This window comes from Rhipicephalus sanguineus, chromosome 1 (assembly GCF_013339695.2).
Source record: "Rhipicephalus sanguineus isolate Rsan-2018 chromosome 1, BIME_Rsan_1.4, whole genome shotgun sequence".
In the NCBI taxonomy this organism is placed as follows: Eukaryota; Metazoa; Arthropoda; class Arachnida; order Ixodida; family Ixodidae; genus Rhipicephalus; species Rhipicephalus sanguineus.
The window spans coordinates 335,900,431-335,920,014 of record NC_051176.1 but is presented as its reverse complement, the minus strand read 5'-3'; the positions used below and the strand labels follow the sequence as shown (position 1 = coordinate 335,920,014).

The 19,584-nt window shown below is 45.2% G+C and overlaps 1 protein-coding gene across 1 annotated transcript in view; it reads left to right on the top strand.

Moving 5' to 3' along the window:
- Positions 1-2,591: 2,591 nt before the first annotated feature.
- LOC119384242 (histone H1.0-like) overlaps positions 2,592-19,584 on the top strand; it is a 32,275-nt gene continuing 15,282 nt past the window's right edge. The window contains exon 1 of the mRNA XM_037652462.2: positions 2,592-2,963. Coding sequence (XP_037508390.2) covers positions 2,592-2,963 — 372 coding nt within the window. The remainder of the gene's footprint in view (positions 2,964-19,584) is intronic.

The window sequence follows — 19,584 nt, the reverse complement described above, 5'->3', positions numbered from 1 at the left end:
TTTCAAGACGCGGCGTGGCTCTGTGGTAGAATACCTGACTGCCACGCAGAATGTTTGGGTTCGATTCCTGATGGGATCCTGATCTTTATTCTTTGCATTCGTCGGGTCAACGCTGCCGACGTCGGTTTTTCTCTACGTTCTCGCATTTAAGTTATCATTGTCTGTTCTCGCTATTCCTGGGAAGATGATAAACTGTCAATCACCTGTGGCGCATACCCGCTTACCGTGGCCCGTCCTATACGGGTATGTGCCACACGTGTCTGGAGGGAAGGGTTTGACGATGTGCGCGACAGAATTTGGAAGTTACTCATGTCACGACCAGACACTCATTAGAACAAAGAAAGTAACAGCGCGAATGGAACAAGGACGACAAAGGAACGAATACCACGGGACAGCGCTTGTCCCGTGGTCTTCGTTCCTTTGTCGTCCTTGTTCCATTCGCGCTTTTACTTTCTTTGTTCTAATTATGAACCAAGTAGCCCTCATCAAGTTACTATTGCAGACAGTCATATTCGTCAAACCCTCTTACCCTCCCATGCCAATTTTGGTCTACACCAAGCTAAGGAGGCGATCGCGAGAGCACCCAGACGTAGGCGGCTAGATAGTTAGATAAATGCGTAGATAGAAACGCTCAAAGTGCCTTGTGTTCGCTGAGAAATGCTTCGCATTTAAAAAACACATAGCAATTCATACATGACGCTATGGCGCTGCGAGCGCATATGACCTTCGTGCGGCTTGCGTTTGGGCATGCACCACTATAAGGCATGTCTACTTGCAGAGGCGTAGCCGGAAACTTTTTTCGGGGGGGGGGGGGGGGGGGGGTCAACCATACTTTATGTATGTTCGTGCGTGCGTTTGTGTGTGTGCGTGTATATATACGCAAGCAAAACCGAAAAATTTCGGGGGGGTTTGAACCCCCCAGCCCCCCCCCCCCCACCCCCTTGGCTACGCCCCTGTCTGCTTGAGTGCGCAATTCCGCACGTACTCAAGCTCATGGGACCCCAAGCGCTTGCGTACCCAGCAAAAAACCATCTGATAATGTAACTCACACCAACATCTCGCAAACTTGGAAGAAAAGAAAACTAGTTACCCTTTCAGACAACCCGAAAACTGGTTGGTGCCAACAATAAATACAGGGAATTAACAACGTACACTTCCCTCCCTTCTAAACGCATCCACAAATTTTAGGCTGTGGACCTGCGCCCGTAAAGAACTTCGTTCCATATGTAAGAATGCACGTACTACGTATACCTTAAAATCATATCTGCATTATGAAATTGGTACAATACGAAGGCAGTCGCACACACCTAATGCGCATATGTACATATCTCAATCTACGCATCTTTGCTGAAATCTGAAACGTAGAGGAAAGAATTCTACATCATGAACCAGCCAGAGTTCAGGGTATGCCTCAAGGTTTGAGTTGATGGACTGCATCGAACGTGGAAGGACGTCATTTTTCTGTTTCTTTTTTTCCCTGTCGGTTCCTTTCCATCGCGTCACGAAGGTCGTGCGCGTGTAGAGTGAGCAACGTGGCCAAAGAGCGATTAAACATGCCGTGTTAATGCTTTAATCAGAATCAATTCTATGGTACTTCGGAAAACCAGCAGTGTCCTAATCATACGTTAGGGATTATTTTGTTATTCTTTAAAATACATTTATTTATTCATTTATCTTATATTTTACATTTTTGCCGTATAACTGAAATTACGTAATTCCATTTCTGGAAAGTGAATTTTTCCCCGTACACTTATTTAATGTTTTAATCTTTGCTTGACATTCACCGCTTCTTGGCCAATCATCCGAAATTGGTAAGTGCCAGTATAAGGAGCAAGCAAGTATGCAAGCCACCCTGCAGAGACTTTGAAGGAAGTAATTTTGAAGAATTCTTACGAGAATACATTCTTTGCAATTTCATAACACTCAATACACGTTATCAATCAAGCTTCAATAAGGAAGTGTTCCAGAATCGATGTGATTGTCGTATTAAACAACATTTTTGGAACCATGTCAGATTTCTCTCCATACGCCGTCATATATGTGAACGAAGATGTATTTCAGTTATTTATGTATGAACAAAGTTTTATTTGTGTGCGAACGAAAATGTAACTCATTTATTGATGTAATCCCCCTGATATAACGCCTTCGGGCGCTGCGGGGTATCTGATGAATAAAGAATATGCCCGCGCTGTTTTGTATCTACTCGATGATGATGATATTTTATGATCGCAGCTACCTATAGACACTCGTCAAACACATTGCTTCGCTGTCTTTTACCTGTGACGTGCATGTGCTTCTATTAACATTACACATGGCGCTGTGTATTAAAATGTCCTAAATATCTCCACGGCACGAGTGGCGGTGCCGAGGAAGAAGAAATACGCGCACGCGGTGCACGAGAAGAGAACGCGGCTTGCGCTCATCCAGCGGCAGCAGTTCAGTCCGGCTGGCTGCATCAACCTCCACCTCGCCGCTCCTCCACCGAAGCCCTCTCCTGGGTCCCGCTTCTCAGCCTGCGGCTACGCAGGGGACAGCAGGCTCTTCGGGATCGAGGGCTGACGGTGCAACGAGACCCGCGGCACGACGCCGCCATGCCGAAGAAGCAGGAGGAAGGCAAGGAGGATCCACCGAACGTCGAGCGCGCGCAGCGCCAGGCTGCCGCTGACGAAAATGCCGCTGGTACTTCCAACGAGGCTCCGGCTCCCAAGCGGCCACGCGGTCGACCGCCCAAGGCCGTACCGGTGGAGCCAATAGCGCCCAAGCCTATCGCTACTACGGCGGCTCGGAAGTTGCGGAAGACAGCGGACGCAACGGAGCCCGCCAGCGAAAACCCATTTACCAGCAAGGCAGTCAAACCTAAAGCCCCGAGAGTGAGCCGCAGGAAGCGCTCGCGAAGCTCCTCCGCCAGCAGCGCCAACGACACGGCTAGCGAGGCTCCGATGCGTCGCAGTGCCAGGAGGAGGGTGAGCCGCGGCAGGTCAAGGCACTCATCCGCCAGTCGTCATAGCAGACGAGCGCGGAAAGCCCGAAGCCGTGGAAGCTCGGTCACACGGTCCGAAAGGAGCCACGCAACAAAGAAGAGGCGCAGCAAGAGCCGCCGCCGTGCCCGGTTACCAGCTCTTCCCCGGCCACGAGCCTTCCCTCGAAGCGCGGCAACAAGCGTCGCCGTGCCCATAGTCGAGCGTCCTCGAGACACGGGGGAAGGCGTATGAAGGCGAGGAAGGCTCCGAGCAGCGCGTCGTCAAGTAGACATGGGAGGCGCACCAGGGTCGCCAAGACCACCAAGAGGTCGAAGAGAAAGTAGAACAGGGGCGACGCCGTCATTAGGACTAAAGCTTCAGTCAGGCCCACTACGCCGAGAGCAGAGCCAGCCAAAATGGACGATTGGCATTTCCCTCTAAGTTGTTCGAAAAACTGGCGAGGTTGAAAGATCCTCTTGCTCGGCAGAAGTGCAATATTCTGAAATAAAATTTGCTTCCTTGCCCTTGTATTGTCCAATTATTGCCTGAAGTGTCTTATAATGTAATTTATTCCTTAGTTAAATTGCATGGAAGTCGCGACCAGGGCCTACTCTTTTAGCACACCAATATTGAGTCATATTTATAACCAATATTCATGTGCGCAAGTTAGTCCAATTTATATACAGAACATCGTTCATGGTGTGTAAGGGAGCTGTATGCTGTACTATATAGAGCAGTTTTAGGAATTGAGCCGAGATCACAATGCATGCTTGCATGAAATGCAGGCAATCTCGAGGGCGAACTATGTGACATGCACTCTTACAGTGGTCTGTCTTACAGTGGCCAGAATGAAGCCCCAATTAAGCGACAGCGTGGCCGCAACATATATATGAGCATTCATAAATGTATGCACAAGCAACCGTTCTCGCGTCGATGTTATCAAAGGTTATCGAAAGTAATTTCTTGAAAAATTTGAGGAAGTTGGCGCCGATGGCTACTTGTGCACTTCGTTCTCTTCTTTCTTCCATATATCTAGTGGCACCGTTTTCTGGCTCGCGGGTCACGACCGCGAGCCCTTTGCTGTCGTGTCCTTGTGCTGGTTTGATTGGCTGAGTACCGGATAGTTTGTATTATTTGACTAATATCGTTAGGTTTTTTCATCTCATGCAGGTTCGATTTATTTGCTTGGTTCTCTCTGCTTGAGATCGCACTGATGGCCAGGAATTCTCCTGGTCAGGATCGTTCCCCGTGGACGGCCTCTTTGCATAACGATGACTTACCTCTGGACCTATTTCTCCGCAGTGGTGTAAGCAGCATTCCCGTCGCTCTGGTACCCTTGGGTGGGCACTTCATTAAGTTGAATAACCCCAAGGCGATTCAGGAACAGCTCCATGCAGTGACTCCAGGCTACCAGAGTATCACCGACGTGCGGCAGTTTGGTCGTGGTGGAATTGTGTGCCGATCGCCAGACCAGGAATGTGTAAAAGACCTTCTAATATGTTCCTCCTTTGCATCGATCCCGGTGAGTGCGTATATACCACCACATCTGGCCTGTACTAAAGGCATCGTAAGAGGTGTAGACGCACAACTGAGCCCTGCTGAGACACTTGAAAAGCTCTCTGTGGCAGGAGTAGTGGCTGTCTATCGATGCAATCGAGTTGTAGACAACAAGCGAGTCCCCACGGAGTCAGTGATTGCGACTTTTGCTGGTACTTCATGTCCTTCTGAAATTAAAGCATGGCCCTTAATCTTCAGAGTGGATCAGCTTGCGTCTCGTCCATTACAGTGCAGGAACTGTTGGAGATTTGGGCATAGCGCCGGCGGATGTAAATCAGACGGTCGATGTTGCAGATGTGGCGACGCCCACTCAAATCGAGAATGTACGGCCCAAGAAGACATGTGCTGCTTGTGTGGTGGACAACACGCTGCTGACAATGCAGATTGCCCAATTAGACAGCAAGAAATGCAGGTCCTAGAAATTGTAGACAAACGACGGTGCTCTAGGAGAGAAGCCATTGCTACTGTAAAGGAGAGGTTGCATGGTTATGCTGGCGTTACAGCCCGCCAAATGTACACTGAGACGTCTCTCGCACAGGCGGTTGAGATAGCTGTAGAAAAAGCTATGGCTAAGGTAATGGATCAAATAGCAATTAGTATTACCGAGTGCATTGCTCAAGCTGTCAGTAATCAAATTGCTAAGCTTCTAACGCCAGCACCAACAGGCACTCCGGAGTCCCCTCAATTGCTAAATACAAGTGAAGCTAATACACTGTGTAACGATGAGGAGAATGCTGCCGATACCATCTGTGGCTCCCCAGCGTGTCATTCGGATGTTAGTCAGGAACATTTGCTTGACCTGCATGTGGTCACAGATGTCGATCTTGAGGCCCGGGCTCAAAAACGCAGCCGGTCCCCGTTGAACAGTGCTGCTCCCCCTTCTCCTCAGACTAAATCAAAAAAGCTTCCGCCCAGTAAAGTTCTGAAGGGGAGTATTTTGGAGAAAGTTATCTCCACAACAATTCTTCAGCCAAAATAGGATCCCTGAAAGTTTTACAGTGGAATTGTCGCTCGATATTTGCTGCTATTACTGATTTGCATTGTCTTAGTTCTCAGTTAAATCCTCACTTAATTCTAATACAAGAACCTTGGCTTTCTCCAGAGAACAATTTTTATTTTAAGAATTATCGTTCGTTTAGATTAGACCACCCTTCTCGAGGTGGTGGCATAATTACACTGATATCAAACAGGATTTGTCACAAAGCAAAGTTGACATTAAAACTGCTCGATCCAGAATATGAAATATTAGTTATAAGCAGTGCTGGGCAGTATCGAAGATACATGTATCTTAGATACTATCTTAGATACTCTTTGGATATCTTGTATCTGTATCGCGATACGTCTCGCAAAACGTGTATCTGTATCTGTATTTCCGATACATTCAATAATGTATCGTGTATCTTAAGATACAAGATACTGCTATCGCAACACCACCGTGCGAAACAATTATCGCTGGCTGAACTCCGATTCTGAAGCTGGTACTGGCACCACTAAGCCACCTGAATAAAACTAAGGGCAGCGACATACATTTATCTTTCTGCCAGCTCCTCTAGTGAGGGCAGGTGATGAGGTCTGTGTGTCCCTATTGGTGGAACAGAGTAAAGTGGCAGCGCTCGCGCAGTCTCGACACAAACACGCGCGCGAACGTCTACATCCAGCCCACGTAGTTCTTGTTTTCTCGAATTTTTTTTTCGTTTTATTTGTGTCAGTTCCATGACACTTTCTCTTAGCCACGGTCCCTGCGCCGCGCACTCTAATGAGCGCAGCGTCTGTCACGGAAATTCTTATGCCGCTTTCGTGTCGTTATTGATTCTCTTGCGTGGTGCTTCGTTACGAAATCTGAAGAATTCAAGAACGGAGTTGCTTCGCGTCTCATGGCTTTCACACACTAGCGACTTGAAGGACTTCTTGGATGTAAGTTTGCCTTACATACGATGACATTGGCTCATATGCAGATAATGTTCTAAGATCTATTGCTCCACCGATACCGATGCTCGATCTATTAGAACAAGCCTTTACCTAGCAAAAGATATCTCGGTGTACCGTATCTTTTTGTTCCTGCTATCTTTTTTCAAAGAGGTTTTGAAATCATAATTTGATTGCTAGCACAAACGCTTTCTTATCTGCGCTTCTTTTGGATATGATACCTAGGTCGCTATTTTTTCCGCTGTTATCGCTGCAATATTTTTGTAAAGGGCTGCCAAAAGAAGCTCTCTGCTTTGTTACTACTTTTAAATTTCTGCGTTATATTTGCTACTGTTTACACATTTATACTTCACTTGAATTTACTCTTCTGCCAAGGAGATTTCGAAAACAAATATATAGTTATGTGGGCGTGCCTTGAGTATACAGTAATAATAATATTTGGGGTTTAACGTCCCCAAATCACGTTTTGATTATGAGAGACGCCGTGGTGGAGGGCGTCGGAAATTTCGACCACCTGGGGTTTTTAAACGTGCACCTAAACCCAAATACACTGGCCTCAAGGATCTTTGCCTCCATCGAAAATTCGTCCGCCGCGGCCAGAATTCGTTCCTTTGACCTTTGGTTCAGTAGTCGAGCACCATAATCATTAGGCCACCGCGGCGGGCTTTGAGTATACAGTATAAACCATTCTACTTTACCGCTTAATAAAATAGTGAAATTGAGTTTTCATTATAATAATGGAAATTATTAGGGGCTGTCTTATAGATGTCAGATGGGGGATTCGAGAAAAATTTATACCAAATGCACCGTCTTTCTCATGAGCGTCCTAACTAGTATATTCAGGCAATTTTGCATGGGCAATTAATTTTCTATTGTCTTACCTTAACAGGTAAGCTGACGATACTTCATCCTTAATCGGCATAGCTAATAGTGGTCCCGCCTGCATCGGGCTTCTATACTTATTCACTGTGAATGTTTGATACAGAACCCCCTGTCTATATTACTTTTAATTTCTTTTTTCCCCCTTTTTAGGCCTTCCTGATTTTTTTTTTTACTATTACTATAGTCGCCAGATCATCGGAGCTGTAAGTGGCAATAGCGCGAATAGCGGCGGTGTCCTGGGACGCTTTATGCAACTATACTGCCATGCGCTCTTATTTATTTATTTATTTTGGTGTGATTGGGCTTAAACCGCAAAATAACTGTTAGCACCACTCAGCGCAAGCCGCGCCGCAATGTTTCGGAAGCTTCGCAATTTTTTTCCAATTGTTCTGTTAAAATTATGCGCAGGACGCGAGTAGTCTAGTTTAATCGGGAGCTTGCGCGAGCTCCAGGGACAACGCTGGAAGCTTTGATCCCTGATGTATGAAAGACGACGCGTTCGGCCGATGATCAGATTACCGACGACCGACGAATGTGATCGCCGCTATCACCGCGCAGCGTGCTTTGCTTGTGCTTTCAGTAACTTAGTTTTTCTTGGCGCAAGTTAGCTCAGTAAAGAGTTTCGTTTCTACAGTTTGACTGCCGCCTTCATATTCAACACTATACCACGTGACAACACAATACGCCTGAGACGTTTCCTGGTTGCACATTTTCTTTCGTTGAAGATAAAATGTTCAAAATTGCACGTTAGTGAGTATAATTGATAACGAACGCTTTACATTAGAAGATACGTAGAATATGAACAGCCATTTCTGTTTTATATCCTCTACGTATACACTATGCGTCATAAAAAATGTCGCTACCAGCTTTGTTGCTGCAGTACACCTGTCCGGAGATCCAGTATTGCGTAGCGGTGGCTTACGGACAAGGTCAATGTCCACGCCGGTATTTGCACCATCGTGACAAAGCTTCTTATTGAAATCCTTGTGAATAGATGGCAACCCGCTAGCTGGTCGGCAAGCAGAGCAGCGACTCCCATCAATTGCAAAAAAACAAGCAAGAACCACTGTCAGCGAAGTTTATAAAGAGCTGTCCTGTTAAGCAGCTTAAACAAACCCCAGAAAGTTATTTCGGAATTGAGCTAATGTACTTTGAGCAAGAAGGACAAAACTTTTAAGATATTAACATACATTTCATTCAAATGAAACAAGGTTGGTCACAGTCAATAAATTTCAAGTGGACATTTTTGTTCATTGGCGTTTGCTGCTACATTATATGGATCTATAATAACAAATTTGCGAATGTATCGAAGTATCTTAAGATACAATTGGCAGGTATCGTATCGGATACATTTATTGCGGTAGTATCTTGTATCGTATCGCGATACAATTTCAAAGTATCTTTGCCCAGCCCTGGTTATAAGCATAAAATTTCCGTCTGGTCAAAATTTTTCAATAGCCAATGCTTACTTCCCTTCAGGCGTGCACGACACCCGGCCATTGGACACGATAATTGGCATGTGTGGAAGAAATTTTTTATTAGCAGGAGACTTCAACTCCCATCATGTTACGTGGGGGTTAAAAACTGATGCGTGCGGCAGCCGCTTGTGGGATTGGTCACAGGATAATCACTTAACATGCTTAAATTCAGGAAGCCCTACGTACGTGAAAGGTCGCATCGCGTCAGCCTTGGATTTGACTTTCGCTAGCTCCAGCCTGAATATTTCGACTTGGTCAGTGGTTGACTGCGCTACAAATAGCGACCACCTGCCGATAACATTTGAAATAAGTCCGGTTGTCCCATCAGTTTCGAACGCGCATAAGTTCATTAATTACAAAATATTTAAACAATCACTGCTTTCTTCACTCGCTTCAATATCCCATATGAGCACGAAGTCGAAAGCGTTGAGCATCTGCTCGGTCTTACAGAATTCTCGCGAGAAAGCTGAATTCGTGGTCTCGTCAGTTGCGCACAATCCTAACTCTCCTTGGTGGACTGACGATTGTTCTAGGGACTACAGACGTAGAAAAGCATCCTGGAAAAAGTTGCTGTGCAATCAATGTCCTCAAAATTGGAAGGACTACCAGTTCTACGCTGGTATTTTTAAAAGAACTGTTTTGAACGCAAAAGAAAATTACGATATTCGGACTTTCGATTACCTTTCTAAATCTAACAATAAAGGCGCATTATATAGATTTCTGCGTAAAAAGAAAATGATTCCGCGGCCTATCAATGCAGATTCTATCAGTTTGTCTCCGCAAGAAATAAAAGAATCGTTGGAAACAATTGGTAGAGGGCTAGAACATCGTTTTTCCTCTCAACTATCACTACCTCCTTTGCAAGCATTATTTGATGAAGATTTCTCAGAAATTTCCGGTTCGGAATTATCACAGATGTTAGGTAACTTACCATCAGCTGCTCCTGGCCCGGATGGAGTCACGTCTTCAATGCTGAAAATACTAAATAAGGAATCCCAAGTGTTTTTATTGGATGTAATCAATCACTCACTAAGAATGGCATGGCTACCATCAGATTGGAAATTAGCTAAGGTAATACCATTACTTAAGATTCCGGGTAAGGGGTATGTATTGGACAACATTCGGCCCATTGCGCTTACTTCAAATTTTGTAAAATTAATCGAGAGGCTGTTAAACAGCCTCATAATAAATTTCATTAATGAGAGACAAATATTAAATCCAGCACAAACTGGGTTCAGATCAGGATGCTCTATATGGCAGGCCCATATAGATCTCGAAAGTCGTATACTATTAGCTAGGCGTGAAAGAAAATATGCAGCGTTAGTCACTCTTGACATCTCAAAAGCATACGACAGCGTTGAACACATCGTTTTAATCAATCGGCTTCACAACCTTAACTTTCCAAAATATATTCAGGCGTGGATTGCGGAATTCTTAAGAAATAGAACATTCTATTGCTCCCAAAACGGCATCTCGTCTTCTATTTACGCTCAAACTAGAGGTGTCCCGCAAGGCGCAGTCCTTTCCCCAGTATTATTTAATATCCTAATGAGTTCTATCCCTCTACATGACGATGTCCACACTTATGTATATGCTGATGACATCGCATTTTTTTCATCAGCAGGTGATATTCACGAACTGTTCCAAATATTACAGTCATACTTGTCAGCACTAGAAAGCTGGCTTGATAGTATACATCTACATTTGAATGTCAGTAAATGCGCCGTGCTTACATTTCCATTAAAAAACCCTATCCACATGTCACTTTCCTATCATCTCGAGCCTATTCCACAAGTAGAGAAAGTAAAATATCTCGGTGTCATATATGACCGATCTATGACGTGGAAGGCGCATATTGAAAACATCGCAACAAAGGGTGTTCGAGCAGTCGGACTATTAAGGAAGATCAGTCATTGCCGATTAGGTATGAGGAGACATACACTTATATCAATATACTGCATGTATGTTCGTCCAGTGCTTGAATTCGGGTGCATATTATACGCTGGGGCTGCTGCTTACAAGCTTCATCCTCTTGTAGTTCTCGAGAGACAAGCTTTGAGATTATGCCTAGGTCTTCCTAAATTTGTTGCAATAAAGGTCCTGTATATAGAAGCTAGACTCCCCTCACTTGCTACCCGGTTTAAATTGTTAGCAGTACAGGCATTTCTAAGGCTGTATGAATCCTCCGTTAGACGTTCCGAAACAGTTTTTATTGCACGTCCTGACTTGTATTTTGGATTATATTGGCCGCGATTTCATAAGCCCCAAATTTTAGTTATAGAAAGCCTTCTTGACAAAATAAACGTTCAAATTAATGATCTGTGTATAATCAGTAATAGTAACAACTCTATTAAAATACAGTTTGATGACATTTTTCCAAAAAATGCAAAACTAATGTCATACCGATTATTAAACGATATATTAAGTGATTACCTGGAGCATATGCCAATTAAGACAGTCATAGCGACGGATGCTTCCCAAAATGAAGAAAAATGTGGAATTGGGATTTTCTCTCCTACTCTAGACTGGTCGTTTTCACTTCGCCTTCCAGATTTTGTGCCCATCTTTGTAGCAGAATTTTTAGCCATCAGTCTAGCCTTACGTAAATTAGAAGCATCAATAAGCTCCGCAATAATTTTGACGGACTCACTATCAGTATGTTCCTCCCTCACTGCAAACGAGGACTCGTATGTTTTGGATGTGTTCAAATCATTAGTTCCACTGCACATAAAGTTCATCAAATTAGTGTGGGTTCCTGGGCATAAGGGCATATTTATGAATGAAATGGCAGACGCGCTAGCCAGGTCATCATTGAATGGCCCGGTAATTCAGGTATTGCCCGCATCCAAATTCATTACATGTGCTAGATTTAGGAGGAAAATGATGTTAGAAGAATTTTCCGCACCGTCATTAACGACCATATTAGAATTCCAGCATTTAAATCATCAGTGGAATAGTAAAGTATGTCAATCACGAGCAATAGAAGTCGCAATCATAAGACTACGTTGTCAAACTCCCTATCTAAATTTTTATCTACACAGAGCTGGTCTGGCAGCATCGCCTAATTGTCCTTTTTGCGGAATACATGAGACAACGAAGCACTTTCTCATTTCCTGCAAGAGGTACTCTACCTTGCGCAAAAATACCTTAGGTGTTGTTTTCCGTCTGCTTAGATTAGAATTAAATGAACAAAATGTACTGTCTTTCGGGGCTTTTTCTATGGGCCACAGTGACGGGAAGATTGCTGATGCATTGCAGGAGTTTCTTAAAGGTTCAAAAAGATTTAGATTGTAAAATTTACCTTTCCAAAATATTATTTCTATTTTTCCCCAAAATTATCGGTTTTATTGATTCAATTCTATTCTATATTATTATTAGTAGTATAATTTTAACTCTAATTCATTTATACTTCTTTCGTATTAATTAAACAAAGTTTGAACTTCAATTTCAATTTTTCCTTTAAAAACTAACCGGTTCTTGGCCAATCCCCCAGTGTGGGTATGAGCCACAGCTTCCAGGCTCTACTCTACTATTCTCAGGCAAACATTCCTTTCTGCACACCATGAGCGAGCTCTCCTCTCGTGCCAGCACTTCGTTCTCTTCTTTCTTCCATACATCTAGTGGCACGCGGGGCACTGGTCACGCAGGGGGACAGGCCTCGTTCATAAGCTGCTTCGCATCTAAAACAAACAAGTTATTGCAGCAGGGGCGTAGCCAAGGGTTGGGTTGGGGGGGTTCAACCCCCCCCCCCCCGAAATTTTTCAGTTTTGCTTGCGTATATATACACGCACACATACAAACGCACGCACAAACATACATAAAGTATGGTTGAACCCCCCCCCCCCCCCCCGCAAAAAATTTCTGGCTACGCCCCTGTATTGCAGCAAGTAGCTGCAAAGGGGGATAACAACTAGGTGTAGAGACCACAATGGAAAGTTTTAACCCGCAACATTTTTTGTTAAGTTCTCCAGCAATTCGGGTGCCTATATAACTCAAAAGGGACGGCACCTTTCCGACAAGAATACACACGGCTCCGTAAAAAACAAATTAGGTTTGGACAGGGCAACTTGATTTGGAAGTTATTCAGCCTAATTTTGGAGTCGAAATGGAGGTGGGCAACATATGGGCCAGCTTGTGGGAGAAAGCAGTCATTAGCCCGCTAGCGTGCTCGGGCGATCATCTCAGTGAGCGCTTTCATGCTACTCACCGACCGCAGCCCCACGCCGCAGTAGTCTTCCTCGCGGTAGTGCTGGCTTCGCACGCGTGTTGTAGCCGATGTCTGTGTACCATTTTTAAGTGGCACAATCCAAACTTCACGCAGCTTCTTACCCTGCGGACACGTGTGAAGGGCGACACCGCGCTCTGTTGCGCACGTCCTGCACTGCGCGGCACCGAGTACTGGCCTGCGCAGGGTTCTCCATTAGTGGTGTGTGTGTGTGGGGGGGGGGGGGGCAAGGTTCGTTGCAGCACCCCCCCCCCCGTTGTTCGAGTCTGCAATAAAACGAGCTCCGCAACAGATGCAAAAATGAAAACTATGTGATGACGTGCTTCTCACAAAGGCCTGCCATTGGTCCCCGGCTTTCTGGGTGTAAAGGTGGGAAGTAAACAGGTCATAAACAGGTCTGTGAATGCAACATCAGGAGTCCTTGGCCGCCATTGCCGTCAGTACACATGCGTAACCATGAACCTGCGCATTGAAAAGTGACGTGAAAGGTCCGACTGAGTTAAGGCATGGGGCAGGATTGGCGCCCCCTTTAGATGACCCCCCCCCCCCTCCCCCCCGGGCGCACGCCGATGGTGGCCTACCATGCAAGACGCCATCAAAGACAGCGACTCCATACCGCAGTGCTGTCATGCCCACAGCCGAAGCGGCAAAACCTTGCCATTTAATCAGAATTGCAGAGCAGATGGTCTTCTTAAATTTTGTTTTCAGCGCGCCTCGGTGTTCCCGAAGCAGAGGACGCACCACTGATCCTGCTTAGCGCGTGACGCCGATGGTGGCACCAGCGTTTCCAGTGGCGGTCCTCGCGCCTATATGGAAGGTAAATAATCATAGAGGAATATGATGCCGATGAAGAGCGCTACCACTAGATGCGGTGGTGCTGCAATTGTTCTTGCGTCGAAAGTCGAATCATGAGATATCGCTTCGCTGCCGCGATTTCATTCTGTGGTTAAGAACAGCAGTATTATTTTGATTGTTCGTAAACATGTCCCGTTGTCGCTGAACAGTACTGACTGTCATACGGGAACAGATAAACAAAGTTTCCTTGTGGCCTGCGAGATGGCTTTTAGTACGCTTTTCACGAAATAAATGCGAGCATATATATCCGTTGGAAGTGCAGGGGCAAGGCTTGGTCTGTGTACTGGTTAAGTGGTGAGACTTTTTACAGCGAAAGCTGTTATGAGATCATTTCACCGGCCGTTTTTGGTGCCGTAGTTGTCCGCCGCCGCCGCCGCCGCCGGTGTCCGTAACCAGTATCGCTCGAAATAAGAAAAAAAACTAAATAAGAAAAAAATTCCAGGATGGAACGAGGTTCGAACCTGGGCCCTCTGCGTGGGAGCCCAGTATTCAACCTCTGAGCCATGCCGGTGCTTGAAACTGCTTTGCAAAAAGGTCCTATACAGGCTTCATGTCGGGAAGGAACCACATTAGCATATGCAATATAGCGTGGTAAAAGAGTAGAATAAGCACCAAGCGTCGCACAACGCGAATTCTGTAACCAGGCGTCACACAATGCGAATTGCGCAACGAGTAGGTTGTTGAATGCTTCCAACCCATTACAAAGAGCTCTGCCATAATTCTTCATCGTCATCACGCACAGTATCAACAAAGTGCGCATAATGCCTTACATGCGTTTAGCAGGTACCACGGCTGTTTGTAGAATGACGAAAAATGGCACAGTGCCTATTGCCCTACTTCTAAAAAATTACAATGATTTATAGCGTAGTGGGTTCCTCGCAAGTGCACTTCTGTTGGTTGCCAAGGAAGCCCATAAGGCTCCCATGATCCATTTCCTCAGGGTCTCAATAAAGTAAATTCTCTCTCTCTCTCGCTCTACGTTTCTCCGGTTAAAGTGTGTTATATAGCGTGGTGGGACAGTTAAATAACGACCGGGCGTCACACAATATGCATTACGTAACTAGTGGGTCGTTTAAAGCTTCCGACCCATTACAAAGGGCGCAACCATAATTATTCATCGTCATCAACCGCCGCATCAACAAACTGCACATAATCGCTTACATATGGTACCTCGCTTCTCCGCAGAACATCGAATAATGTCGTGCTGGGTGCTTCCCAACTTCCCAAAAAATTACGCTTTGTGGCGTAGTGGGTACGTTGCTAATGTACCTGTATTAGTAGCCACAGGAGAGTTTATAACGGGCTCTAGAAATGCCGCTCTTCCAGCTTTCGCTGTGACTGTGCTGCGCTTTCCGCGCAGGCCTGGCGTTTTTTATTTTTGAACAGTCCGAATGAGTTAAACATCCCTCCTCAAAATTTTACAGGTAAGTTAACTTTTGTGAAAGATTGTGAGCATCAAAGAGATGGTGGAGTTAGATCATGCGTCGCTGGGAAAAAAGAATAACAAAAAAATCTGTCTTACCTTACTTTGTTTATCAGTAGCACAATAAAGATGCCCTGAACTATACCACATAATACAGGCAGAATATAACGCCACGTAAAGTTTTGAATACAAAACAAAATTATGACAACACTCCTTTCACTTCGCAATGCAGGCCGGGTGATTAAAGTTTTACGGTTTTCTTAAAACTAGGGCCTGGGAGGTACGTGAAGGCCATCTCTGTAAATAAGCTATATGGCTAGGAGTAAACAAAATGAGATTACCACTGTCAGCCGCCCAATGAACTCAAATTGAATATCGAACACTTTATTGACTGTAGTAAACGGGCACGTTTGCATTGAAAAGTTAGAGGCTGCTGTGTTTCTGCAGAGTTACACTTAGCATAATTATTCTATAGCACGCCCGTGCGCTAAGATATCCGGCTGCAAATTGTCGGTGCCGTTCTCGCGTTTAGGCATGCGAGACAGTGAGGGTCGGCGCAAAGCTCTTCTCTGATATGGCGCGGCTTGACCATATCAGATGGTCGGGCCAGATCCGGCCACATTAAATCCCCCATCTTTTTTTTGTCGAGGGGGGGGGGGGGGGGCAAACCTCCAATAGTAGGCAGTGGGCGCTGTGGTTCCCAAGTACGGCCCTTCTCGACCGAGACCGGCGGGCCGCGCCCACGAGCCTGGAATGAGGGACCCACCAACTGGAACTAAATTCCTACGTCAATAGGAGTTTATATTTTACAACTGCTACTCTCGAGACAGCCTGGCGAGAACAGGACTTCTCTTCGTCGAGACGAATTTACCTGTTTAACTGAACGGCCGCTCGATGGAAACACGTGGGTAGGGAGGAATTCATGATAAAAGATAGGCGTGCAAATCGTAGGCGCGTCCGTGTTTGCAAGCCTACTGTGTCTTATCATGAAGCCCTACCAACTATATCAGCTTTTTGTCATTCTAAGAAGGGAATAAGTTTGGGCGTGTTGGTGGTAGTTCATCGCACTACAGAAATTATAGCAAAAAAAGAAACACACACACAGGGGACGAGATGCGTTGTCCTGTCTTCATCCCGTCCCCTGCTAGTGTCTTGCACTGTGGAAACACGCGGCGGTGAAATCGATTTTCTTCAGAGTGTGCAATTTATTAGCTAGCTCCCTCTCCTCCATTGGTATAATAGGATAAGTGTGTGTGTGTGTATACAGAATAATGATGAAAGTCGAAATGTTCGAAAACGAGGGGGTTTCATTTTTCTGGCGTTGGAAAGGAGGGGATGTGGGTACTGCCGATTCTTTCAAGTGTCAGCAAAAAATTAGCGCAGCTTACACTAAGTCGCGCAAGGCTGGCTCACAGCAGAGCTCGTGGGCACTTAACTGGTCTTGGCTTGGCTAGGCTTTTGCGCCCCTTGCTATAATATGCTATACATGACTATGCTTGCTCCCTTTTTTTTGTGTCTGTCTTTCTGTCTCTTTGTCTATTTCTTTCTCTGTCTTTCTATTTTTTCTCTCTTCCTTCCCTTTCTCTCTTTCTCTCTCTCTCTCTCTGTAGTCGTTCTCTCGCGTTCTACCTTTTTCTCTCTTTCTTCGCTTTCTTTCTATCTATTTCTTTCTATCTATTTCTCTCTTTCTCTTCGTTATCTTTTTATTCTCTCTCTGAACGCGTTCTTCCCTCCTCCTTTCCCTCCTCTTCATCCTGGGTTGCCAATGGTGGCTACTTTTCGCCAAATTGGCAAATTTGATAGGCCCTTGGTGACGTAAAATTATGAATGGCGACATGGCTCAGTTAATGTCAGTGTCTTCCCAACGAATAAGCGACAACGTTCTCTCTATTTTTCTTGATTTTAGACCTACCAATAGAAGGCGCACATTACGCGTCATTTCGTCCGTCCGTCCTGCAACTCGTGTGTATGTCCTCAATTAATTTAGATGCAGGAGGTACTGGTAACTGGCGCGTCCCCAGCGACATCCCAGCAAAATGTAAGTCAGATGATATCTTCACCTGCAGCGATGTGGCGGTGTTAGACTGTCAGTTTATCGCTTAGGCGCTTTAAGATTCTCTAAAGTTTCGCTACTGAAGTGGCCAAACGACGGGGTGGCCGCGTGTTTCTACCATTTGTCCCGCCAAAGCTCCAACTGTTCTAATAGCCTAGCGACTTCTTCACAGCTGTAGTTGAATATTTCGCCAAGTTTCGCCAAGTTGAACGGAACCAGTCGCAGCGGCATTATCTTTTCTAAACGGAGTTGTTTTTCTTTGTTCACTTTCGAAATGCTTTCCAGATAGGATATCGTCGACAGAACAAGGACAAGTAGCAAAGTGCAAATACAGCAGCTGTATATTGAGGTCTCATTACGCGGACCTCCTGAAGCACGCTGACTCTAAGAAACATAATGATTACGTTGTGGCTGCCGCACAGCAGCTCACTCAGTTCTTGCTTAGGTTAGCAAGCCAAATTTTGACCAAGCAGGCTTGGTCAAAATTTTGACAAAGCAAGCGCAAGCTTTTTTTTTTTTTATTGACATGATGTAAGGAGATGTTGGCGCACAAATAAGGCGCCGGCTACTCCTTAGCTCTTGGAGTACATAGGGTCCATAAACATAAAGTACATAGTGTCCAAATTTCTAATCACAATTACCCCGTAGTACATACAATATACAACTTAACAGTCAAGACATAACATAACAGTCAAAACAACATATTCAACAATCACATACATGTGTACACACGGTGACGTTAAAAAAAAAACAGCAACAAGCTTGAAGTATGGTGACCGGTATCATATCAGTTCAAAGTGAAAAGGTATATATCTCGACTAATGATCGGTTCCTGCAAGACTTCTGTCCTGTCACCTTCAATAAACCTTTTAATTCATATATGGGAACGTAAACCTGTCTACAAACAACGCTTTTATGGTTTTCACACAAGGTTTACCACTTTTACTTTTCCAAGGAACGGACATGGATGCAAGGATATCATGAGCGTTCCATTCATAATTGGTGGTAAACCTTACGGCACCAAGCCCACCTCACGGCTTGTCGGGGAACCAGGCGCACGAAGCAGTCACATTGTGAAGCGGGCGATGCGAGTGGCATTGAAAAATGTCAGTATAATGGGAGGGTTTTGGATGGTACTCTAAATATGAAAAAAAAAAATCACAGCATATCCACGGAGTGAATGATGATGAGTGGGCGAAGCTGCGGAGGTTCATCGGTAAACCGTGAATCTTCCCTGAATTCTGCCCAGTACATCATCACCGACGTGAGATTGGGCGCGTTTATACTAAAGGTTCGATGAGTTATGACGACTTGCAGCTCACTTTAATTTTACATGTACGCTGTGAATTTTCATTGTTTAGAAAACCATTGCTTTAGAAAACATCTGGCATCTTTCGTTAAGCAGCTGGCGTCTTTTCGTTTGCTTTAGGAAACATCTGGCGTCTTTCGTTGGTTTATTTCATCAATCAACGGCGTTTGAACAAAATTTTTATTGTTTAATCACGCACAGGAGAAATCTCACCAGGCACTACCTTGGAGGTAAACAATGGCTGCTAATGGGAATGAGAGACAGAAGAAGTCGGCTTTTAGCTAACACTTACACTTCTACTTCTACTGACGTTTCCTACTGGAACATGCCAATGGCTGCTAATGGGGAATGAGAGACAGAAGAATTCGGCTTTTAGTTAACGTGCACGCTGCGAATTTTTTATTGTTCAACAACGCACAGGAAAAATCTCCCACCGGCACCACCTTGGAGGTCAAGATCTGGTACTAGCGTTACGACTGGTTACGCACTACGACTACGACTACGAGGGACGAACGGGTGCCGCTTTAAGGAGCTTCGCCCCTAAAAATGGCGACCTTTTCCTCGTTGTTTGGCGACTTTGACTCGAAAGTCAGTGGCAACCCTGTCCTCATCCACATATGTGTCCTCACCCTCACATTAATAATATACCATGATATGATTATGAGAGACGCCGTAGTGGAGGGCTCCACAAATTTCGGCCACCTGGGGTTCTTTAACGTGCACGTAAATCTAAGTACACGGGCCTCAAGCATTTTCGCCTCCATCGAAAATGCAGCCGCCGCGGCCGGGATTCGATTCCGCGACCTTCAGGTTAGCAGTCGAGCGCCATAACCACTAGACCACCGTGGCGAGGCACCCTCACATTCCTTGCAAACCCCCTTGCTATACTTTTAAGCTCTGCTAGCGTGCCCTGGAT